Source organism: Cannabis sativa, chromosome 3, assembly GCF_029168945.1.
Source record: "Cannabis sativa cultivar Pink pepper isolate KNU-18-1 chromosome 3, ASM2916894v1, whole genome shotgun sequence".
NCBI classification, from domain to species: domain Eukaryota; kingdom Viridiplantae; phylum Streptophyta; class Magnoliopsida; order Rosales; family Cannabaceae; genus Cannabis; species Cannabis sativa.
In genome coordinates this window covers 15986756-16013586 of record NC_083603.1, presented here as the reverse complement: position 1 = coordinate 16013586, position 26831 = coordinate 15986756, and the positions used below count along the sequence as shown (strand labels likewise).

General features: G+C 28.1%; 2 protein-coding genes across 2 annotated transcripts; both read left to right on the top strand.

Moving 5' to 3' along the window:
• The first annotated feature begins 6277 nt into the window (after positions 1-6277).
• Positions 6278-7087, top strand: LOC133035942 (uncharacterized). Its single transcript, XM_061112386.1, has 2 exons — positions 6278-6445; positions 6704-7087. The coding sequence occupies exons 1-2, from the start codon at positions 6278-6280 to the stop codon at positions 7085-7087; spliced, it is 552 nt and encodes a 183-aa protein (XP_060968369.1).
• A 17729-nt stretch (positions 7088-24816) lies between these two features.
• Positions 24817-26615, top strand: LOC115711279 (UDP-glycosyltransferase 73C6-like). Its single transcript, XM_030639619.2, has one exon. It carries the CDS (start codon positions 24840-24842, stop codon positions 26322-26324), a length of 1485 nt encoding a protein of 494 aa, XP_030495479.2. The 5' UTR covers positions 24817-24839; the 3' UTR covers positions 26325-26615.
• The last annotated feature ends 216 nt before the right edge of the window (positions 26616-26831 follow it).

Sequence of the window (26831 nt, the reverse complement as noted above, 5' to 3'; positions counted from 1 at the left end):
TTGAAATGAAAATGAAAAAATGAAATGCCACTTACTCCTATTTTACTTCAGCCAAAACATAATAAAATAAACATTTATTTTTCAATTATTAAGTCACAAAAGACAAACTAACAATGGGGCAAAATGGTCACATAAATTACACTAAAGGGGGTATTTTTGGGAAATTCTAAATTCTCGGCCATTCCCGGCATCCCAATGTCTAATAAACTGTCCCAAACTACTAACATACTAAGTTGTGATTTTACTGAGCCAAACACCGAGTTCCATGTTACCGGGCACCGGAAAATGCAAAAATATGAAAACTACAGAATGACATAGAAATGCATCTCTGAATTCAATAATAACAGTATAATAATTATTTAAATAGCTATTTTTCATAATTAAACATGATTAACAGCTAATTTCCAAATTAAACTAAGCGGTCTTTACATTAATTTTGGTACAATTTAAGTTAAGTATATTTTTTCCTAGTATTAAACTAGAGATTAATAATTAAGCCTTCTCTACACTTAATTATTTATTTCTTGAATTTAATACATTTAATTAAATTGAAAAATTAAATATCTAAGTTGATTTTCATCATGATACTTAAATATTTCTTTTTCATGACACTTAATTAAATAGAAAATTATTTATAGTTGAAATTTATTTTTTCAACTTAAATTTAAATAATTTTCAAAATATATTTTGTTTATTTTATTAATCAATTTCGAAATTGCATTTAATTATGCAAGATAATTTTGAATTTATCTTGAAAAATAGATTAAGTTGTAAATTAATTATTTATTTTAATTAATTTTTAGACCAACTTAAATCAATGATTTTTTCATTTAATGATTAATAAACGAATTAAAGTATATTATTAGAAATTGAATTAATTAGTCAAAGAAAAATATAGATAGGTGATATTTTTGCTTGAAGTATTTTTTCTAAGTAATTATTATTTAAGTATTTCAAAAATAGTAAAGTTTTATACTTTCCTTTTCAAAATACAATAAATATATTCTCATGAAAATTTAAATTTGAGTTGCAAATTAATTTAAATTAATACAACTTAAATTAAATAATTTTCTTAATATTTATTAGAAAATTATTACTAAGATGGAAATAATTCAATTTATTTTAATCACCATCTAAGTATAATTTTATAAATATTAAATTAAATTCTAATTTAGAATTTTATTCTAAATTTGTATTTAATGAATATATTTTATTACAAATAATAAAGAAAATACATTTTAAATAATGAGCTTTATTATTATTAAGATATTCGATCTCCATTGTTGGTTTTACATAGCTTTTGTTTTAGTGAGTAATCCTCTCTAATGGAGGAACGTTCATTAGCAAGTTAGCACCGTTTAATCTCGAAAGATAAGTAGCTTTGTAAATGTTTTATATTGTATGGATCACCCTAATGGTGGCGACTGTATTTGACTTACAGAATATGAAACAATGGTAGAAGCTCATAAGATAGAATAGCCTTGACTCTCGCCTCAACGGGACAACGCTGGATTCCAATCTTGATCGAATAAAAGGTTGCTAGAATGTTTAACATTTTAGATGAGCTGACAACTCTATTCAATGGATGGTAGCTTTGACTCTCGCCTAAACGGGACACTGATATCGGTTTGTTGAAAACCTTGGAAATTATTTAGGATTGTATTTTTTTAGTATTTTCTCTTATCATTCCTACATGCTATGTTCTTATAATTTCTGAATTGGATTTTGTGTTAAACAATTATTGATTTCTAATTATTATTTTGTAGTATCCTGTATAACCATGTCGAATCCCATGTTATCACTCTTGACTGAAAATAAGCTAAATGGATCTAACTTTCCAAAATAGAATGAGAACATTAATATTGCTCTCATAGGAGAAAGAACCTTGTTTGTGTTAACTAAGTCGTCTCCTGATCAGCCGGGTGACAATGCAACCAAAGCTGTTAAAGAGAAGTACGAGCGTTGGCAGAATGCTAACAATAAAGCTCAATACTTCATGCTTTCCAGCATGGTTGACACCCTTAAAACTCAATTTGCAAAAACCGAAACGGCTGCAGAAATTATGACAAAGTTAACTGAGCTATTTGGTATGGCATCAATTCAGTCTTGCTTTGACGCGACTAAGAAGTTCATCAATGCACGAATGGAATCCGATTAGAATGTGCGTGATCATGTTCTCCTTATGGCAAGTTATTTCCAAGAAACCCAGGATCATGGTGCTGAAATGGATCACACTACTCAAGTAAGCCTTATCTTGAATAGTCTGACTCCATCATTTCTGCACTATACGTCAAATTATGTCATGAATAAAAAGGACATAGACTTTCATGAGTTAGTCAATGACCTTCAGACACATGAGAATTTGATTGGAGGACCCAAAAAGAAAGGGGGTAAACCTCACAATTCTGGCAATGGTAATGGGACGGTTAAACTTGAGGCACATGTTGCTTCTACTTCAAGACCCAAATCTAAGAAGAAGTGGAGAAACACCAAGAAGCGAGCCAAAGTTGTGAAAACAGTTCAAAACAAAAAGGTTGCTGCTACTGGTGATGCACTAAAAGGAAAGTGTTTCTACTGCAATGAGAAAGGTCATTGGAAACCCCAATGTCCTAAACTTCTTGCAAAGAAACAAGGTATTTCTTTTTATAAACTTGATGAGTTTTACTGAATTATTATCCAATTGGATTTTTGATTCTGGACTAACTTTGTTTATTTGTTTCTTCTTCTTATAGGCCAAGCTATTTGAACTCAGATGCTATCCTAGTGAGTTGGATCGGAAAGCTGGACAAAAGGGTGAAGATCGTCCAAGATGAAGATGAAGCTCATTTATTTATTTTTTGAATTAATTGTTTTAGTTTAAAAACAATTTGGATTTCGAATTTTTAGTTTGGAATTTTTATCCCTGTTTTTCTCATAATGTTGCAATACATTTGTTTTATTAATAATATCTTATTTTCTATTACAAATAAATTGCAATTTATGAGATTGAGCTTCATTTACTTTATCTTAAACCACAATTACCACATTATATTTATATGTTTGTATGTGTAAGTATTTTTATTATTGATACAAATTCTATAATAATTACAACTCTTCATAGAGTTATATTAAATAAACACTAGATATTATTTCTATGTTTATAAATAATTGTTAATTCTAATACAATTATTGAGAATTTGTTTAATAAAAGGATCTTTTGATCTGATAGGGGTGGAGAAAAGTTAAGAAAACTATGCAGTTCAACGATCTTTTATATCTAATGAACTCTGGATTGTATTCAACTCCACATAATCTCTATAACACTTAGAGAATTATGATCTTTATAACCTTTAGGGGTGGATCATAATCTCAATATACTTAGGGGTGGAATTTATCCACAATACCCTATGTAACATATATTTTCTTTAAACATGGAAGTAATATAATGAATTAGCTATTATCAGTGTAAATCCTTAATTGAGTGGGAGAATTTTAAAATTCTTTACCCATCTTTATTTGGTTGACAATTGTGATAGGAACTTAAGAACACTACTGAAAAGAAAATCTAACCATTCATGTGGATAGAAATAACTTATCAGAATTATGAGAATAAGATAAAAGAATTCTAGCACAGTCTATTCGAATGACTTGAGCCAAGATTTCTTAATCCTCATAACATTTTATGGTATCTTAATTTTTATTACTTAATCTCAAGCAAGTATTTTTCACTTCAAATACTACTCTGTTATGTTGATGATTTAGTCTTAAAAGAAACTTATAGTTTCAGACTAATACAATAAGTCACAACTAGATAACTCTCCAAACAATAGGAGGTTAAAAGTATTATTTAACCAGACATCTGCTATTGAGTGGGAGCTATCTGAGATGTAATCAAATAAGGAACGTTAGAAGATATTCAAGAAAGATTTATGAAAGTGATCTATATGTTAGATATTAAGGAACTGTATATCAGTTATCCTTATATCTACCCCAACTCATTCAAAATTTTGAGGTGGTGGTTACTCTTGGGGTGGAGGAGTTATTCTATAATAATTCAAGCTCTACCAGAGAAGATTTATAACTTTGTAAATTCGAAATTACTAGAAAGTTATTTTACTGAACAAAAATCTACGCTGTATTATCTCAATTCCATATTTTAAAATATGAGAGACATGTCTTCTGTTTATTCAGATGTACTTTAAACAGTAAGGATTTCAGTATCCCTTGATGAGTACTGCATATAGTAAAGGATGTTTCATAAATATTTTTATGAACTAGTTTCTAGATGTTTGGGTGGATTCAAATATACTACACTTGATCTGAAGATCAAGACAACAGATTGATTAAATTGCACCATTTGTTTTATGTTAGTGCAAGTGGGAGTCTGTTGGGTTTTGTGCCCAAAATAAAACCCTTTACAATATGATTAGTTATCAATATAATAAATTTGAAGTGATTTATGTTTGCATGAATTTTACATGCTTACGGTTTAATATGTTTATTATGTTTATACACAAAATCTGTTAAGTCCAGATCATATGTTTATTCACAATTACAGTATTGTCAACACAGTGGAATGTGATTGTGATTATATGATTCAAAAGACTAAGTCCATGTTTCATCAGTGTTTTGGATTTACACGGATGTGATAATCAGCGATGATGTGTACTTACACTTGGAGTAAGTGTTATGTTCTTTCCAGGACATTGGTAAAGTATACTAGTTTCGAATGTATGGAGTAGACATTAGACTAGACCGATATTGAACTTAGTTAAGATATTATAAACTTACCGTTGTATCTTTCCAAGTCAATATCAGTAGTTGATCTTAAGATTAAAAGAATCTAAATCCTGATATGCTTAGGCTCAACTCAGGAGTGCTATTCATGTTCTTTGATTTACTAGTTAAGCCTACTTTTGGGTCAGGGTGATACGCATATTTTGGGAATATGATAGTATGATTGAGTTGGAGTGCTGAACATAAATATGGAATATATAGCTTCTACTGGTGTATAGAAGTCAAGTGATGATTCCCTTCGAGCTTAGCTAAATAGAAGTAAATGGATGAGCTCTTGTTTAAGTGACTAATTCTTAGATCACTAAACATCATTTACAGGTAGCTAAGTGTTTTAAGGGGCCAAATACGTTGAGGGGTGAGAACGGTAAAATTATCTCATCTCGATGTAAATCATCTATATAGAGGATCTTTGATCACAATTAGATTATAACAATGGTCAAATGAGATAGCATATCTATATCGTGAAACATATAATATGCTCTATATAAGTCTGAGAGTGCAATTCTAAGTTCTAAGAGTGGATTCAGCGAGGAATTAATAAGTAGGGATTTACTTAGTAAATTCGGTTCACTTATTGGAAGCTCAGCATATAGATCCATGGTCCCCATTCTAGTTGAGACTATACTGCTTTTAAGACTCAATAATTGATTTGTAATTAATCAATTATAATTCTAAAGTTAGACTATGTCTAATTTGTGAATTTTCACTAAGCAAGGGTGAAATTGTAAAGAAAAGAGATTCTAGGTTTATTTATTAATTAAGAGACTCTATATGTCTAATTAATAATTAAATTAAATGACAATATTATTTAATAATCTATTTTAGTTATTAAATAATTAGTTTTGGCATTTAAAAGGTTAGAATTGGAAAATTGGCGTTTTTGAGAAAATAAGAATAAAAATTGTGAAAACTACAAAATCCAAGGGAAGTCCAGTAATACTTGTGGCTGGCCACTTAAGCAGATATTTCCAGTTGATATTTTCATTATTTTAATGCCAAATAATTGCTAACCTAAACCTAGTAGTTGCCTATAAATAGAGAGTGGTGGTTCAGTTCAACATATGCCTTTTGGTCAGAAAATCAGAAATTGCCTTTTCAAAAAAATTGAGCCTTCCACTTCTCTCTCTATAGCCGACCCTATCCCTCTCTCTCTTTTCCTCTTCTCAATTTCGAAACCTTAGTGATAGAGTAGTGCCCACACACAGCAAGTGGTACCTCAATCATAGATTGGAAGACTGTGAAGGATCACACACAAAGAGAAGGACATTCGGGCTCAGATCTTGACAATACTCTGCGACAGAAAGGATACAAGGGTTAGAGATCTGAGTGGAAGGAGACATTATTCCGCTGCATAAATGTAAGATTTTCTTAACTTTATATGTGTTTAATTATCGTTTTAGAAAGTTCATATTTAGGGTGTTAAACAACATACTTGTGAGTAGATCTAAGATCCTGGTAAAATAAATTCCAACAGCTGTGGCAACTCAAAACCCCTCCGAAAATGAAGAATCTGTTGTGGTGTGCGGCGAAAAGATATCTTCCAACAATGACTCAGCTTCAATCGAAGAGAGTGAATGTAAACCCTATCTGTCCGGTCTGTTCTATGGCTCCTGAAACCATTGGACACTCTCTCTTATCTTGTCCAGTTGCAGCAGTAGTATGGGATCAGGTGAGTATTGGTACGGTAATGCAACAGGACGTCTCGTTTATGGACTGGTATATGCACCAATTTATTTTGCTTGATTCGGATAACTCAAGCTTGTTAGTGGCCTTGTGTTGGACAATTTAGAATGCTAGAAATGATAAAGTTTGGCAAAACAAAGCGATGGGGGTCGAAAGCATTGTGGCGTCTGCAACAAACTACCTTAATCAATGGCGTGCTGCTTAAAATTCAAACAATGAGCTACTGTTCACTGGTTTCATTCAGGGGGATGGGGTGGAGCAATGGTGTGTTCCAAGCAGTAATAATATTAAGGTTAATGTCGATGCGGTTATGTTTGATGATAACTCTACCTATTGTGTTGGGTTTGTGGCGAGAGATTCCAACGACTTTTTTGTAGAGGGCGGTACAAAATTGTTCCATGGTTCGATCTCTCTTGTGGTGGTCGAAGCAATTGGGGTCCGGGAGGCGTTGAGTTGGATCAAAGATCATTCGTGGCTCAGTGTGGTTTTAGAAACGGATTGTCTTTCGGTTGTGCAAGCTATCCGTAGCTCTGTGGTTATGCTTTCCTTGTTTGGCCAAGTTGTTAGTGATTGCAAGGATTTACTAAGTACTTTGCGTAATGTTTCTGTTTATTTTGTAAAACGATAAGCAAATATAGCAGCTCATTCCTTTGCAAGGGCCTCTATATCTCACCATGATCGCATTTTCAATTTGGACATTGTTCCGGTTGAGCTGTGTTACCGAGCTTGGTAACAGATTTTTTCGTTTAATAAATGATGACTTTCATTTTTTTTTAAAAAAAAATGTTATTACTGGCAGATCCTTCCGCCTCAAATTGTTGTAATTGTTGTAGTGAATAGATGTGTTGTTGTTAGTCATCTGGTGAGAGAGAAGAGAATGTGTTGTTATCCCAAGCTAGCTAGTGTTATTAGTCAACATCTTCTATTTGATGAGTGAGTTTCTTTCTTTTTAATTGTGATTCCATTTCATTATTATTAAACAATCAATTTTTTTTATGAAAAAAAACACAAAATTATTAGAAATTTTTACACATCAAAAATACAAAATGCAATCTTTATTATACTAATATCACTACACGGCTATATCAACTTTTTTACTCTTCTTCTTTATTTTATTACTATTTTACCACATGCACACTCATTTAAAGCATCGGTACACATGCTGACCTATGACACCTATCAATCAACCACCCATCATTTCTCTCTCTTTTTTTCTTTTTTTTTTCCATTTCTTTTCAATTTTTTTTAAATAGTAACCTCCATAGCTGAATATTTCCTTCTCCACGATCCCAACTCTATTTTCTCTCTTTTTTCTTTGTTCTTCAATTTTTTTTTTCAACTCCCATTAACTGAATCTCATAATCATTTTTCATCTTTTAATTTTTCTCTTATTCTATATATAGATATAGCTGTAAGTTGTTCTTCATCAACTCCTTCCCCTATTCAAAAAAAAAAAAATTCTAAAATGGAGTTGAAATCATTAGCTAATAGGAATAAGGGTAAACAACCTGTTGTTGAGGAGGTGACTCTCATTTCGCTCCTCCATTGTCGAAACGTGGGCGAGCTCCTCCAAAGAAGAAATCAAAGGTGGCTGCCCATGAAAAAATTCCTCAAGATGATGCTCAAAAAAATAATCAAGATGGAGTTGGTCTTCGGTATAAGGTTTGATTTTAGTTTCTTTTTAGTTTCGCCCCTATTTGAAATTTGTTTGTATTTGCCATTTGTGTGTCTTGTGTTTTTCGCTTGTACTATTCTAGGTTTTTCAATTTAGCATTTCGTTTGGTTTTCTTTGGTTTTTTAGGGCTTCTATTTTTTAGTTTAATTTATTTGTTCTTTTTATGGGTTTTTCATTTTAGTTTGTTTAGTCTTAATTTCTGTTTCATTTTGTTGTCTTTTTTTTATGTTTTTGTTTTTCCAGATATTTTATTGTTTTTCATTGTAGTTTCTTCATTTGATCTATTCTCAGTTTGTATTAGTTTTTTTATAGTTTTTTAATAGTGTAAATATGTTTTGTATGTGTTTTTTTTAATATGTTTTTGTCTAGTTGTTTCCTGTCCATTTTTATATCATAAATGGGTTACAATTTGATTTATCATGGATGTTGATGTTCAAAGAGTTTTTTCTGTATTTTAATTTATTTACAGTTGTTTTGTAGTTTTATTATGGTTTTGCTACTTGCATAATATATAAACTATCATAAAAAGATAATGCAACTATAAGGCAACCAAAACAAAAAATAAACAGACTTATACGTAACTTGTTGTCCTTTAATTCAAATTTTCTCATATTGTGTTTTTAAAAAAAATATATTCCACATTGGAAACCAGTAATCAACCAAAATGTAACTGTATATAAAGTAGATATATTATTCAAGAGGTTTTTTTTAAAATTTTCACATCATACTTTGTTTTGGATTCGGGGGAGCTCCAGATCTGTTTGTTACAGATCTACATTTCATGAATCTGAATTTCGATATTAGAGAGAGTTGTTTTGATCGAATAAAACCGAAAACAATTGTGTAATTTCAGTTTCTTCCCAGTTTTTCTGGTTTTTTTTTTGTAAATTTCTATTTAGATCATTGCAGGTCTTCTTTTCCAGTTGATTTCGCTAGAATTAATGGTTTTATTTCCCTCATTTTAGTTTCATTTTGGTTGTTTTGCTGTTTTGAAACGATCGAGGTATGTTCATCTTCATCGTTCAGTCCGTGCGGCTTAAAGTTTAGAGCATGTGGTACATTTGTAAATATTTGTATGTGGGCTGTATAAATGTTGAATGGGTCGGCCCATAGTAATTTTGTAATTTTTTTGTGGAAATTACGTGTAGTATGGTTTTTTTAAATGTTTTATGATAAATACGGCATAGTTTAGTTTGGACACTTTTTATGGTTTTTTTAAACTTTAGGCATGTTTTATGGGTTTTTAAAGCCCATACATTCGGAATGTATGTTTAAAGAGCCCATATTTGATTGTTTGTAGTTTCTGTAGGTTTTTTTAGTCATTTTATGTTTTCAAATTTTTGTATCGGTTTTTTTTTTTATATAACCATTTTTTTTGGGCTACACAGGTCATCTTCTTGCACAACTTTTGTCTTTATTTCCAACTGCTGAGATGTATTACTTACTATTTTTGGGCTCAGATTGAGCAACTTAGAAGAAATGGGGAAGGATTTGTCTGGGCTGTTAGTAATATCTTTGGAGGAACACCAAAGCTCATCAGCATTACCCAGACTTGTTTGACCAAATACAACATTTGTTGCAAAATCATCACTTGTAAGGATATTTAGTCAGATGGCTACCATTATGCATAAAATATATGAGAAAAAGTAAGAAAAAACAGATGAAAAGGAGGGTAAATAAATGCTATAGTGTAGCAGAAAATTTATCAACACATACACTAGGGAGGGTAAATAAATGCTATGAATGGAAGTGTAGCAGAAAACAGATGTCTTTTTTAACTTCTTTTTTGTTTTGGGTATGATTTGTGTTGGTATTAGGTATAAACTTTTAGTAAGTACTAGAAACTAATTTTTAATTTGTGTTTTATTTGTTGATTTAGGTAGTTTTGATTTTTAGAATTTTTTGTGTTCATTGTTTGTTTATTTTTAGGCATTTTCATTATGTGTTATTTTTATTTTAATTTTTCATTCAAGTTTCATTTGTAGACTTTATTATTAGTATCCCTCTTTAGCCCATATTTATGATTTTCATTTTTTAAGTTGTTTTTCAAATTAGTTTTAATGTTTATTATTTTATCATTTTATTTTTTGCCCAAATCATGTGTTATTTTCGGTTTTGTTGGTTTGATTTGTTTCGGTTTTTTGTAAAATTGGTTTTTATGTTTATTATCATGATTGATAAGTTCTTTGTGTCTAATATTTTTTTTTGTATTTTGATTCTTTATCAAATGGAAAGTAAATCAGAATCCACAGTTTCCTTTGTACTTCTATCAAGGCTAAAGGTCGACCAAGAAAATCTTCACGGCAAGCTAAAGTATGTTTTATGTTTTTAATAAAATTGGTTTTTAATCTTAAGTTTTATTTTGATTTATTTTTATTGATTCTCATGAAACCTGGTTTTAATTTTTTTTATTAGGATGCTTCTGTTGAAGAAGAAAATACTGTTAAAGTTCAAACGAGGAAATATCCACATAAATCTAAAGTATGTTCTATGTTTTTATTGAATCTGGTTTTTGTTGTTTATTCATTTTTTCCTTTATGAATTTTTTCGGATGAAACTGATTTTTTCTTGTTTTGTTTAAGGGTGCTACTGTTGAAGAAGAAATTTCCATTAAAGCAGCAACAAAGAAATCTCCCCGGAAACTTAATGTATGTTTTAAATTTTTACTGAAACCGGTTTTGCATTTTTTTTTGTGTTTTATTATTGTTTCCTAATTGTATTTTGTTTAAATTTTCCAAGTCTTTGTTCCACCAAAATTGGTTCTTATCTTTTATATGTTAGTTCCTGATTTGAGTATGTTATGTGAAACCAGTTTTTTGTATTTTGTAATTTGTTATTCTTTTTCTTTGTGTTTGTTTATGATTTATTAATTTTTTCTATTTTTTTTTTTTTGTTTATTTTTTTAGGATGATAAACAAGAAGTTAAAGTTGATGGTCTAGATTTTGTTACTGAGAAACACCATAGTAAGAAGGCTTCTAATGTCCATCAAGCGGACGATGATGATGATTTTTAAACTGATAAGGTTGTCTTGGATGTTGTTGCAACCAAAAAAAGGAAGTCTGTTAGTGATGACGCTAGTGCGTCAAAGAAGATTAAAACTAAGGCTACTGTGAAAGATTCTAATTCGGTATGTCTTGTTGTTTTCTTATATTTTTTGGTTGATATGTGTATTGTATTGTTTAAATAAATTTTATTTTTTAGTTGTATGAATTTTGATCTCTTTGTTTGTTTTAATAGCTTTTTTTTTTTTTTTTTGCATTTTCCTTTAATTGAATTGTGTTTTATATTTGTTAGGAAAAAGTGTGCGAATCTAGCGTTGTTGATGATGAGAAACTGGTTAATGTCATTAAGAAAGATAAAAAGAAACCAGTTTCTAAATCCCATGGCAAGAAGAAGAGTGAGACTCATGTTAATGCTACTTCTTTGGTAATTTTTCTTATCAAAAGAAATTGGTTTCTTCCTTTATGATCATTTTTCTTGTTTTTAGGTTTTATGTTTGTAGTTTTATCGTTCGTAAGTTATTTTTATTTTGTGTAATCATTTTGAGTTTTTGTATTTTTTATTGTTTATTTTTTTTATTAGCGTATTTTTAAGTAACTGGTTTCTATATTTAATTTTGATTTTAGTTATTTAGGTAATTGGTTTATGTGAATTAATTTTTAATTTAATTATTTTACGTAACTGGTTTCTCTATATTAGATTTTTGCTAAGTTGTTTATTGTAACATATTTTTGTTATTTAGTTTATAAGTTATCATTAAAAATTATTTTATGGTATGTATTTTTTCTTTTTTAAGTAACTGATTTTTATAATTAATATATTTTTTTTTATTACTTTAGGCTTCATATGTTTGTTCAATTTTTTTTAATTGTAATATGAAATTGGTTTCTGTATTAAATTATTATTTTTGTTATAATACATAACTGGTTCTAAGGTTTAGTTTTTAATTTAGTTAATCTACATAACTAGTTTCTCGGTGTCATATTTTTAATTAGCTGATAAATATTACTAATTTTTCATTGTCAAATTCAAAGGTCCAACTCCGATGACAACTAAAATGTCCAACATTGGTGACAACTTCGATGTCTAACTACAATGACTTTTTGGTAGTGATGACTTTTTCGACGATGATAGCAATGTTGTCGAATGTTCTCATTTTATTTTCTACTTTTATTGTGGCAAATTAATATTTTGTTTTAATAGACAGTAATTGTTTTGTGTAGTGGGTTGATGGTCGAGTCTTGGAGTTTCTCGAAAACTTGTAACTGGTTTTAAATTTGGTCTTGTATTGATTTTAGTTTTAGTAGTGACTTGGAGGTCAAGTCTTAGAGTTTCTAAGAAACATGTAAAATTTATATATGACTTTTGGTATTTGTAACTAGTTTTTTTCGTTCAAAAATTAATTTTTAATTATATATAGAATTAATTAGTTAATTAATTTAATGTTTTAATAAAATTATTTTAATATTATTTGAGTTTCTATAAAAAAACCTCAGATGAATAATTTTTTTCTTTATTACATTGTTTTATTTTTTTTTCTGAAAGAAAAGAAAAAGTAAATAAATAAATAAATAAAAAGAGAAACACAATTTAAAGTTTTTGTATGGCATTCCTCCTAATGTTTTCCCATATTTTAAAGTTTTTTTTTAGAAGAATGCCATATTTAGTATAATTAAGTTTTGATGCTATATATATCATAACTTATATTTCTTTTCCCATATTTTTGTAAATAGCCTAATTTTTTTCCCCTTTCCCAAATTATTATTATTATTATTATTATTATTATTATTATTATTAAGGGTCTAAAAGTCAGTTAAAAGAGATAAATTTGTTGCTTAAATTTAGGCCTTTAAATTTGAATCTGCATCCTCATCATCACCAAGTCAACATAAAATTGAATAAGATATTTCCTTAACAGTACCATGTGTACGTAATGATATTTATTTCTCTTTATTTTAGTTTTATTTTACCTGTTTCCCGATTTATGTATACCTAAACTCTTATGAAATTTAAATTGATCATAATCCTATATAAAATATATATTAAAAAAATCTAATTTGAGTCAAATTAATTAATTTAATACGGTATATATATAGGTCGATAATATTATTGATAATTGTTTCATTCTCATCAAAATAATCCCTACTTTTACAAAGTACTACGTGATCAATATAAAAATATGGGTGGCGGTGAAGGACTTGGGGTTGAAGATAATAAGAATATTGAAGGTAAAGGTGGCCAAGGTGGGGTTAGAATATGTGACATAGCACACATATATTTAGTTCTAATAGGTCTTGTTTGCGTTTGCTGGTGTGGTATTCATTTTGTAGGGCGTAAAGCGTTAGGGCATCTTCTCACCAAGACCATTTCCTGCAATTCGTCGTTGCCGTCGTCGTCGTCGTTGTTGTCATCGTCATCATCGATAGTAGTAGTTGTACCAACATCTGATTTTCTTAGCATTTGTTATTGCATGGTGATGATATTCACATTTTGTTACGCTATTCTAGTGAGTTTCGAGATTTTGATCAAAGAAAGAAGAAGAAGAACAACAACAACAACAACAAATGATACAGATGAGTTGAAGTGGTGGATTTCCCCATTTGTATTAATTTGTTGTTTTGGGATTCATTATCACATAACCTTTTTTGTAAATATATTGAAGCGCAATGTGGAAGTAATCCCGGAAGGTCCTGAATGTATTTTGGCTTTAACTCTGATCATTTTTATCATTGCACCACTCATTTCGTTACCTTTTTTTGCTCTCCGTACTTTCCATGCCATTGAGAACAAAATACTTGCAGCAGAAGAAGAACAAGAATTAATTCAAAAAACCAATCACCAAAATTAGTAAGCAACAAAATTCTATTATTATTATTATTATTATTATTATTATTATTAGTCATTTAGGGGGTTTGGTTAGAAGTAATGAAATAGAAAGAAATAAAAATGAAATAATTTTTATTTTATTTTTATTTGGTTGCACATTAAATTTTATTCTCTTTTTGTTTGGTTGCCTATGAGAAAAAAAAATTAATATATATTTTTTTTAATTAATTTTATTTATGAATTTTAAATTCTATTCTTTTCCTATTTTTAATTCTCATTCTTATATTTTCATTCATCTAACTAAAATTTGGGTGCTTATCCGTAAAATATTTATTTTTTTATAATTAGTTAATTATAATTAACTATTTTCTTAAAATGATTAATTGTAATTAACTATTTTCTTAAAATAATGAATTAAATATTTAACAAGACTTCTTTTAGCCATTAATATTTATAAATAATTTTTTATTTATATTTATAATTATTTTAACAATTAAGCCATTTAATTATAATATTTATAATAAAATTTTATTTTTTTTATAAAAATTAAATTTCTTTTTACACAAATTAAAATTCTCTTTTTATAATAAATTTTTAAATAATTAATTATTCTTAAATGATATTTAATTATTTTTTTACAATTAAATGAACTAAGTATGAGGCCTCAAGCTAGTCAATCGATAACAAAATTTGTATATCTATGCATCGATATAATTTTAACTTTCTAACATCTCCTTTTTTTCTCCTTTTAAACTTAATACATACATTCATTGCCTAGTTTATCATTAATAGTTAATCTATTCTGTAACTTAGTCTTATCTCCTAGCTAGATGTGATTCTTACTAAATCTTTTATAGTTTGAAAGATTTGTCAAGTTTTCACTTGACCATAATTTGAAATGATGTTACTTTGAATTTATTTATGTATATAAAGATTATTGAGTATATATCTTTCTCACATCATATGTCTAGACAAAATATTTTCTAAGCACAATATGTAGTTGAACCATCACTCTCACATTATCTTCTTCATGCTTTATGCTAACTTTAAGATTAACTCAAATATATATTGAAATACATAAAATCTTATTATAAAGACATTTTCTCAATATAGTGTACTTGATTTGATTCAAGATTTGTACCTTGCCAAAAAAGTTTGTTTGTTATTTTTTTAAATACTACTTACTGACATATTATGAGGTAAAACTTTTGTGAAGCTGTAGTTGACTTTTTCCAAGTAGGCTTCAATTCTCAAAGGAATTTGTTGGACAACTCAAGGGTCAGACAAGATTCAAAGGACTTTGCCCAACAACAAATTATTTTCTCTACAACACTATGAGAATACTCTAAAAAGAAAGTGACCACTTTTTATAAAGTTCAAATACTTTTTTGAATATTTCAATTATCCACCAACTCCATGGCTATCACAAAATATTTTATTGGATGTTTATGAACACAAATAAAAAAACTATACGACCAATTAGAACAAGCAATAAGTTGCAAAACAACTCCAAAATAGAATCGTTATGTACCTGATAATGACACATCGTCTTATGCACACTATAGGCGCTTTTGTAGATTTTGAGAAAAGGAAAGAAATCGCGAGCTATTTTAAATATTTAATTCTTCAACGAGTGTAGCCATTTTTTTCTAGAAAATTCTTTAACTTATTTCACTTTTTATTTTTTAAATATTTAAATAAAAAATTAAATAATTAAATAATTTTAAATTAAGATTACAAGTATAATAAAATTTAAATTATGAAATTATTTGTGTATAATTTTAAATTATAAAGTTTTGCTACAAAAATTTTAAATAATTTAAGTGCAAAAAAAAATGTTAAAAGTAATAAATTACAAAAAATTAATTAATAATTATAATTAATTTAATTTTAAAATATAATTAATCTTAATTAAACTTTTATAAGGAAATAAATTACAGGTTATAAGTTATTTATTATTTATTTTCTATTAATTTTCAAATTAATCACAACTAATAGTAATTCAATGACTCAAAAAAACCATAATAGGAATTTTGTAGTTTTGGCTGTCAATAGCAGGGTTAGTGTATATATTGTTATCTAAGTTTACTATGTAAGACATGTTATAGTCATGTACTTTGTATACAAATAGATTTGATGTCTTGACCTAAAAAAATAGACTAATTAGTAGTTTGTTGTTTCATAGGCATGCATGATGATAGATTGTGTTTGAAACAAAAACATATATTGTTGTTCTAATATACGAAAAATAAATTAATAGGTTTATTGGCGTATATCATTATGTTTGATTATAGTTTACTCTGTATTGAAAAAAGTAAAATGTTGTTCCAATAAACAGAAACTAATAGGTTCATTGATGTATATAATTGTAGGCTATATGAAATGAAATGAATTAATGTTTCAATATACAAAAATAAAAATAAAAATTTAATTCAATATGCCAAAATAAACTAATAGATTTATTAGTACATACGATTGTAGGCTGTACAAAAAGGCTGTTATGTAAACAAAGAATAAAAATTTGTTTCAATATGCTAAAATAAACTAATAAGTTTATTTGGGATATATGTCAAATAAACTTATGAGTAATGCATTTCATGTGACCAAGACATTTAATCATATTCAAATCTTTGACAAATATATAGATTGTTATCCAAATTTACTATGTAAAACATGTTACAGTCATATATTTTGTATACAATTAAATTTGATTTGATGTCTCGACCTAAAAAAGAATAGACTAATTAATTTGTTATTTTATAGGCACACATTGTGTTTGAAATAAAAAATAAATTGTTGTTACAATATATATGAAAAATTGACTAATAAGTTTATTGCCATATGTTTGATTATAGTTTACTATGTATTGAAAAAAATAAAATGTTGTTCCAACAAATAGAATCTACTAAATTTATTGACATATATAATGGTAGACTATATGAAATGAACTGAATTATTATTCCAATATACAAAAAGAAAAATAAAAATTTGTTTCCAGTATGCTAAAATAAACTAATAGATTTATTAGCATATACGATGATAGGCTATACAAAAAGGCTACTGTGTAAACAAAGAATGAAAATATATTTCAATATGTCAAAATAAAGTAATAAGTTTATTTGGCACATATGAGTATATGCATATATACCAAATAAACTTAGGACCAAGGAATTTCATCATATTCAAATCTTTGACAAGTGCATATATTGTTATTCAGGTTTACTATATAAGACATTTACAATAATGTACTTTGTATACAACCAGATTTGATATCTCAACTTGAAAAAAAAAAAAAATAGACTAATTAGTTTGTTATTTTATAGGCACACACTGCGTTTGAAATAAAAAATAAATTGTTGTTCCTATATACACAAAAAATAGACTAATGGGTTTCTTGGCGTATATCATTATGTTTGATTATGGTTTACTCGGTATTGAAAAAAATAAAATGTTATTCCCCCAACAAACGATAACTAGTAGATTTATTAACATATATAATTGTAGGCTATATATGAAATGAAATAAATTGTTGTTCCAATAGAAAAATAAAATTTGTTTCAATATGCAAAAATAAACTAATAGATTTATTAACTTAACTAATAGTATGTTTTCTGTATCAATTACTTTATATAATCTATGTTTCTTTTGTATATCAGTTTTGTAAACCAGTATCATGAATATATTCAATATTTATTTTGAAAATAAAAGAAAATCATAAACCCCATTAATAATTGTAAACATATCAGCTTTAAAAAAAATGTTGATTGTGAACATCTAACTTGATATGAAGGCAACAAAAAGTATAAAAATTTTAAGGCATGCTATTATCAACTAATTACTTTAACAGTATGCTTAGTATCTTGAAAACTAATTTCAAGTAACAATAAAAAGTTATGTTTGCAAATTATTAAAGTTATATTAACAAAATTATATTATTCTTTGTTTCGTATACTAATCCCTATGTATAATAATGTATTTTAAAATACATCTAGTTTACAATATTATATCAATATCATATATATGAGATATATGAAAGGTAATTAATTAGTAACTTATTTATGAAATGTTAGTTTTTTTATTTAATGTGTATAAAATTGTTTTATATGTATATATTTTTTTTTTGAGGAATCAGAAAGTTATATTGCACAAACCACTTTACAACCTAAGAGCACTCCAAAAAAAGAGCCTCAATGATTTTAATCTATACAAAAATTGTATTTATATTATTACAATCCATAAAATCAATCCCTATCTTTAAAACTCAATTTCTTAGGCAAAAACATAGTCACCCGAGTTTTGAATTATGTGTAAGCTAATTGTTTTGTATTTCATTTGGTGTGTAGATTCTTCTTAAGTTTACAAAACTTATTTTTATTATATGCCCAACTAAGATACATTAATATGCTATCTTAATATGTTTTAAGATACATTAATCAGTATAACAAAAAAAAAAAAAACAGCAACTAATCAGTTTATAATTGGTATTATGAGTAACTTAATGGTTTTTTTATTCTAGAAATAGCAAAAAACAATATGTATTTTCACATCTTGAAATGTTCACATTGAAGAGTAGATTACGACAATATTATTTTTAAAATTATTGAAGAGTATATCTCAATAAATTTTTTAACACAAAAAGAAATTTCTTTTCAAAAAAAAAAAATAAACACAAAAACATTTTAATTATCTAAATTAATTACCAATTAATTATTTTAAAGCTATATAATGATGGTTGACTATTCAATGGTTACATTTTTTTTTTACCTGTAATAGAAGGTTAACAATAGGTAAAAATTTCATTTTTAGAATTAATTAACTATAATTAACTATTTTTTAAGTAATTAAATAAATATTTAAGAACACTTTTTTTAGCAATTAAAATTTATAAATAATTTTTTTTATTTATATATAAATCCCTTAGCTTAATTATTCTAATAATAAAACTATTTAATTATAATATTTACAATTTATTTTTTACAAAAATTAAACATTATTTTTATATAAATTAAAATTTTGTCCTTATAATGAATTTTTTTACAAGAACACACCCTGCTTCTTTTTTTTGCAAGATGTGTCCTTATAATTAAAAAACATGATGATATTATATTGACACTTAATTAACACCTAATTAATCTTTAAAGTCTTGATTTTTATTTTTTTAATTTTAAATTCTAATTAACTAAAGTCTTACTCGCAATTATCCTCTTTCATTCACTCTCCACCACACTTATATCGAAAACGATTGACAACGAAAATATAGAACCTATAGCGAATTTGTCCGAAGATGAAGATAATTTTTTCATTTCATGAGTTTTGTGAAAAAGAAATGTGAAGAAGATGTCTCTGACATGAGTAACAGTGGAATTGAGCAAGACACTGAAGATGTTAGCCATGAATGGATTAATCTTGATGTAGCTGTTTGGAATGATTTTTAAATTTTTTGTAGATTGATAAAAATTTAGAAGACTATAGAAGTCCATCCACACCTATAGATTAGGATGTGTTAGACAAATTTCTCTCCTCTTATGGACAACTTTAAGCAACCAATTATTTTAGCATTGCATTTGGGAGACAAACCTTTTGGGTAGCTGGGACAAGGAATATTGGAACTTTAACATTTTTGCCCTGTACATAATGAAATACCATTCAGCCTTGAGTCCGAATCTTTAATCAAAATTACATTGAAAGGGACTCATCAATGGAAACTAGTTCTAGAAAGAAAGTGCTAGCAGCAACAATAATATTTAAAATTGACTCCCATCCTATGGCACATTATCTTGCAATCAAATTTTACCCAACCTGGATCGATAAAAAAAAAACATACTTTTCAAGCACACATATAATTGATGATGAAACAAATCTAAACAAGAATAAGATAACAAATATAGTCAGAACCCAGATGAAGTACAATATTAACAATACAAGAGAGGATATTATTAAGATACATTGAAATACAAGAAGTATAATAAAGTGTAATCATTTTAAATTAATATTATAAGTATAATAAAATTTTAATTATGAAATTATATGTGTATAATTTTAAATTATTAAGAGTTTTGTTATAAAAATTAAAATAATTTAAGTGTAAAAAAAATAAATTGCTAAAAGATCATTATTTAATAATAAATTGCAAAAAATTAATTAATAATTATACTTAATTTAATTTTAAAATATAATTAATCTTAATTAAAGTTTTAAAAGGAAATAAATTAATAAGTTAATATCAGGTTACAGGTTATTTTTTTTTTATTTAATTTATAAATTTATCACAACCATTTAATAGTGATCTAATGGCTAAAAAATGTAACCATAATGGTTACAATAAATATATAACCATCAGAACATCCTCCATATAATAATATCTTAATATTGATATCTTAATGTAAAATATATAATGCTTAAGATACTGTCTGATTTTCTCATAAGTTATTTTAGAAATTTATTAAATTTATTTTATAAAATAAGTTTATTTATAATCAATCTTATAACAGCTGTAGATAAAATAATAAAATAATTTTAGGAACTTGTTTTATATATATTTAATTTTGTTTAAGTTTGAATATTGTTTACTTGTTGGTAAACTAAATATAAAATGAAATTTTTGACAAAAAGAAATCTTTAAGAAACTACAATGTTACTTTTGATTCTAGCTAGCGAAAAAATATATGCTTCTCACATATCAAAATGATTATCTTAAAGAGTAGATCGCAATGGTGCAATTCTTGAGATCAAATAATTACTAGTGTAGCAAAAAAAATCTTTTGAAATATACATATATATATAAAAAAAAAAAAGTATTTTAAATCTAAATATTTTTTACATATATCTAATGTTAAAAAAAAGTCAGTGTGTGTAGGACAAAATAATTAATACATGTATTGAGATATATTGTACAAAAAGTAAAAAGAAAATGTGCATTACAAAGAGATAATAAGGTGTCAAGCGCGTGGACTGCAAAAAACACACTAGACCTCGTAGTGTGAGGTAACTCTGCAACTTATGAACCAAAAAAACCTAATTAGTATGAAAACAGTATAACTACAACGGTAATTTTGATAATTTTAAAAGCTAGTTCATTTGTGTAATTGAGATGTATTTTAGTGGTCTAGATGTAAATTTCCCTAAAACTTTTTATAATTTCATTCCTTATGCGAAAAAAGACAAGGATAAATTAGAAATTCGTAATTTATCTTCTATATATACTTTGTAATTTAGGTGACGTTTAGTTAGAGGTAATAAAATAGAATATAATAAAAAAGAAACAATCTTCATTCTATTCACTTATTTAGTTACATATTAAAGTATTGGAATGTCATTCTAATAGAATAACTTTTTTAATATTTTGGTAGAATGATTATTTTATTTCAAAATGAAAAGAAATTCTATTCATGAAAAAAAATTAATAATTTTTTTTAATATATTTTAATTTTTATTTTATTTTATTCTTAATTCTATTCCCATTCTCATTATTATTTTTATGTTTTTATTCCTCCTAACCACACATCATTTTATGCATTCCTATTCCTTTAGGGCTTATTTGGTATGCAGGATTGGACTGGACTGGACAAGATTAGATTATGCTGAACGTAATCCTGCGTTTGGTTTAAGAATAGACTAGACTATTTTATTTATTTTCTTTTAGAAAAAGAAAAACTTAAATTAAAATAAAAATATATACTAATAAATTAAAATTAAAATATATAATAATAAATAAATAAAAATGAATAATTCACAGAAAAAATAAAAATAAAAAATAAATATAATTAAATAATAAAATAAAATAAAATAATATATCTTATATGTAATAACCGCTTTAGTAATTTGGATTAGTAAAGACAATTATCACTAATTTTTATTATTTTATTATTATTTGTGAATTAATTTAATTGTGGACCCCAATATTTAGAAATAAATATTAGAGTTATAATTTATCAATTCCGGAGATTTTATTAGACTCTAGGGGTATTATTTAGCTTATATGTGAAATATGTTATTTTTGTAATTTTTGCTCGACGACAACGGAAAATGCGATGGATGGCTAGATTGATCACATGGGTAAGTTTAGAACCTTATTTCTTAGTGGGAAATATCCTCGAGAAAATAAATATCGGGTTTGAGCGGGGTTATGGAAGTTGACCATTTTACCCCTAGCTTTTGAAAATACCTAAGTTTGATTTAAAGGGCATTTTAGTCTTTTAAGGGGGGATTAGGTGGCTGATTCTGAGGATGACACCTAGTAATTTTTTTTGGGCAGCAAAGGATTTAATCAAATCCTTTTTCCAATTTAGGAAAGTCAAAAAAGAAAAGAAAAAGGAAAATTAGAAAAAAAAAAAATAGCAAAACTTGAAAGAGAAGCTCTTTCTTCTCTCTCTCTCTCTCTTCGAAGGCAGCAAGAACAAGGGGAAAGCGGCTGTGATTTTTGAGTTTGCAGCAAGGAATTCAAGGGGTGTTTGAAGCTAAGGTGAGCTCTAGTTTTATCCCTCTTTATTTCTTGAATTTATGGATGGTTAATATGAGATTTCTAGGTTTAGTGGCTGTTAGGTTTTGAAATGCTTAGGGTTCGAATTTTATGATTTATTTGAGTTAATTTAAGTTCCTAGCAGCTGATATTGTTGATTTGGTTGAGCTTTGTGCAACCTTGAGCTTTGAGTTCAAAGCTTTGGACTTTAATGGCAACTTGAGTGTTGATGGTTTATTCTTTGAATTACTGGTTGGAAAATGTTGTGTATGCCCTTATTAGGTGCTCTGGAAAGTTTCATGGCAATTGGTGGGAGATTGAGCAACAAATGAGAGGTTTTGGGAAACCTGGTGCAAACCGGCTAGCCGGTTTTGGCAAGGTTCCCCGGGCCTTTCATTTTCTCAATTTTTTGCCATTTCGATGCCTCGGTTGGGTGTTTCTCCATTTCCAGAGTTAGAATAACCCATTAAGAGTATAGCACAACCTAGGGTTTTGGTTTGGGGTTTCTCGGGATTAGGGTTTTAATCATGTGACTTATCCGGTTTCAAAATGTGATTAGGGCATCCATCTAGCACGAGATTTCCGTTCAGGTCGGCCAGCACACTTGAATTCAGAAAACAGGTAAGAACTGAATATAATATGTGATGTGATTATCTGAATGTGTGTATATGTGTTTGTATATGCATGCTTAAATTGTGATTTGCACTACCAACACTTGTATGGATATGATACAAAGTGCATTGGTATAGTGAGTATTGTTGTTGTGAGTATGATACAGTGATAACAACACGGGTACGTGAAAGTGCTAAGGTGTGTGGTATATTACTCAGTGGTACTCAGGGTACGGGGTAAACCCTACCAACACTCGTACGGTGAGGTACGTTGTGTATGTAGTATAGTGGTTGTACCCTAGTATTGAACGTTCATACTCATCTGTTAAGCTCTGTAAATATGTGTATGGGCGCCTATTTACAGGTCGGAAATTATGTGATATGTTATATGCATTTCTTACTGAGTCTGTCGACTCACAGTTCTGCTTCCATGTGTAGGTAAAGGAAAGGAAAGGCTGAACAGGAGTGAACCTGAGCTCAGATGGGATTGTACATGTCAAGCAGCGCGACCTGGAGTGTTCGGTCTCGGGACATCTGGGGATTGTATTTTGATAGTCGCTGTGCGACCTGAAATAAATGTATATTTTGGAACGTAAATTTTTACAAAGTTTGAAAACGGAATACCAACACTTGTAAATATTTTATTATATTACAAAGTTTAATATTTAATGCAAAAGTTTTAATTTGACACGTTTTTCGAGAAACTTCTTTGATTAGCAAAGATTGCACAATAATTGAAAAAGTACTGTAGGGTGCCTTAGCATTATGGCGTTACATTATATAATCAAGTATATATCATAAATATATAATAAAATATTTTATCATATTTTTTATTTAATAAATAATTAAAATAGTAAAATAAAAATACTTGAATAATATAAAATTACTTATTTTAAACACTAAGTTAATATAAATATTAATTTTTTAAAATATTTATATAAATTTTCTAGTAATTTAAAAATAATATATAATTTTATTATCATATTGTTTTTCTTAGAATCAATTTAAGTAATTATTCTTTAATTAATAATATTTTAAATTTTAAAAATTTATGTATAATAATTCAAAATTATATATTTTTACTAATTTTAATAAATAAGTTTTTGATAAAAAAAATGTATGAATAAATGTGCAATAATTCTTTCATTTAAATTCTTATTGAATTTAAAATATATTAATAAAATTAAAATTAAAAAAAACTATATAAAAGAAAATCTTACCTGCATGGGATACTTGCCCAAACACTAGATTGGACAAATTAACCTGTCTAATCCAATCCAGTCCTGCGTACCAAACGGGCACTTAAGGATTGTATTTATGATCGCAGGCTGATTCACAACTATCCGTTTTTTTTTTCCTTCTCCTTAAGCTTTGTTTTCTTTGTTTTTTTTTTTTTTTTTTTTTTTTTGATTTTTCGGAATTTACAAACTTTGTGTACAATTGGTACAAAGTAACATATATATTTTTTATTGCTCTTATTGTAACAATCAAAATAGGATATACCTTAAATTCTGAAATAAAACAAATTAAATAAATAGGATATACCCTTTTATTGCTCTTATTATAACATCATGAATATCACCCATAATTATCCAAGTATACAGAACGAATAGTTTTGATTGTTACAATGAGAAACAAAACATTCATGGATTGATTTGGGAATGAGTTGGTGAAGCACTATATCTTCACATAATCCAACACTGCATACGTATGGGCTTACAACACAAACACTTCTTAGTTACTCGAAGCTAGCTATTTATACAAACATGACTGAGAAAGGAAAAAAAAAAAAAAAAAACTAGAATTTCAATGGCCACGCAAAATAAACAACTTCACTTTGTCCTGTTTCCTCTAATGGCACAAGGCCACATGATTCCGATGGTCGACATAGCAAGAATGTTAGCAAAACGTGGTGCCAAGATCACCATAGTCACTACACCAGGAAATGCAGCACGTTTTGAAAATGTTCTTGATCGAGCCATTGAAATTGGGCTTAGTATCCATCTAATCAAAGTTAATTTTCCTTCAAAAGAAGCGGGATTACCCGAAGGATGTGAGAATTTCGACATGATGCCTTCTCTAGATTGTGCCTCTAAACTCTTACACGCAGCCTCAATGATGCAACAGCCAGTTGAGGAAAAATTTAAAGAACTTAAGCTGAGGCCAAGTTGCATAATTGCTGACATGTCTTTGACATGGACTGCTAGTATAGCTAGAAAGTTCAATATTCCAAAGATATCTTTCCATGGTGGATGTTGCTTCTGCATTTTGTGTGTGCATAATATACGTAGTTCAAAGGTTCTTGACAAAATAACTTCTGAAACAGAACGATTTGTTGTCCCTTACCTGGCCGAACGGATTGAAATGACGAAAGCTCAGGTACATTTTGCATCAGTAAATTCAGAACTAAAGGAGGTGCATGACAGAATTATGGATGCTGACAAAAAGTCTTATGGAACAATTATAAATAGTTTTGAAGAGTTGGAGCCTGCATTTGTCAAGGACTACAAGAATGTGAAAAATGGTAAAGTTTGGTGTATTGGTCCTGTTTCCTTATGCAACAACAATGTATTGGACAAGGCTCAAAGAGGTAAAAAGTCTTCTGTTGATGAACATGATCAGTTTCTCAAGTGGCTTGATTTGTGGAAACCTGTCTCTGTAGTCTATGCTTGCCTAGGAAGCTTATGCAATTTACAACTTCCACATTTAATAGAACTTGGGCTAGGATTGGAAGCTTCAAACAAACCATTTATTTGGGTCATTAGAGGTGGGACTAGTATTACAGAAGAAGTAGAGAAATGGATCAAGGAAGATGGATTTGAAGACAGGACTAAGGGAAGAGGCTTGGTCCTCCGGGGTTGGGCTCCACAAGTACTAATATTATCTCACCCTTCTGTTGGAGTGTTCTTAACTCATTGTGGATGGAATTCAACTCTTGAAGGAATATCTGCAGGGGTTCCCTTGGTTACCTGGCCGTTGTTTGCTGACCAGTTTCTTAATGAGAAACTGGTTGTACAAGTTTTGAAGATAGCTGTAACTTTGGGGTTGGAAGAGCCAATGAAATGGGGAGAGGAGGAGAAAGTTGGGGTGAAGGTTAAGAGGGAAACTCTTAAGAGTGCTTTAGAGGAAGTGTTGAATGAAGAAGAAGAAAGCAAGGAGAGAAGGGAAAGAGCTAGAAAGCTTGGGGAGATGGCAAAGAGAGTTGTTGATGAAGGTGGATCTTCACACCTCAATATGACATTGTTTTTAGAAGATATTGCACAACAAGAAGGCAGTAATCAGCTGCAAGAGTAAGAGAGTAAGAAAAGAGTTAGAAAGCTTGGGGGGATGAACTAAAGATATAGCATTTGAAGACATTTTGCAACATACCAGTCAGTAGTATTAATCAACAAACAACAATAAGAGGAGGAAAATATGAGGAGATCAATCATCACTTCCAAATTTAAGATAACATAAGTGAATCAAAATGCCTTGTAGAAATATTGTATTACATATTACATCTAACTAATATTTTATTGAATCTAGTATCTTCTCTTTATAATGGTCTTGGTTCTCTTTTAGATAATATTTCCAGTTTGTTGTCCAATTTTCGTGAGGCATCTGTAATTCGTGTACGTTGGTCGGCCAATAAAACAGCTCATGAATTAGTTGTGCACGCACTTAGGGTGAATAATGAGTTTAGATAGAGATTTTATCATCTTATCTTTACAATGTACTAAACTTTATTTCTTTTCAATGAAATTAAATTCATTGTTAAAAAAAACTAATATAATTATGACACATCGTTTAATTTATTTTTGT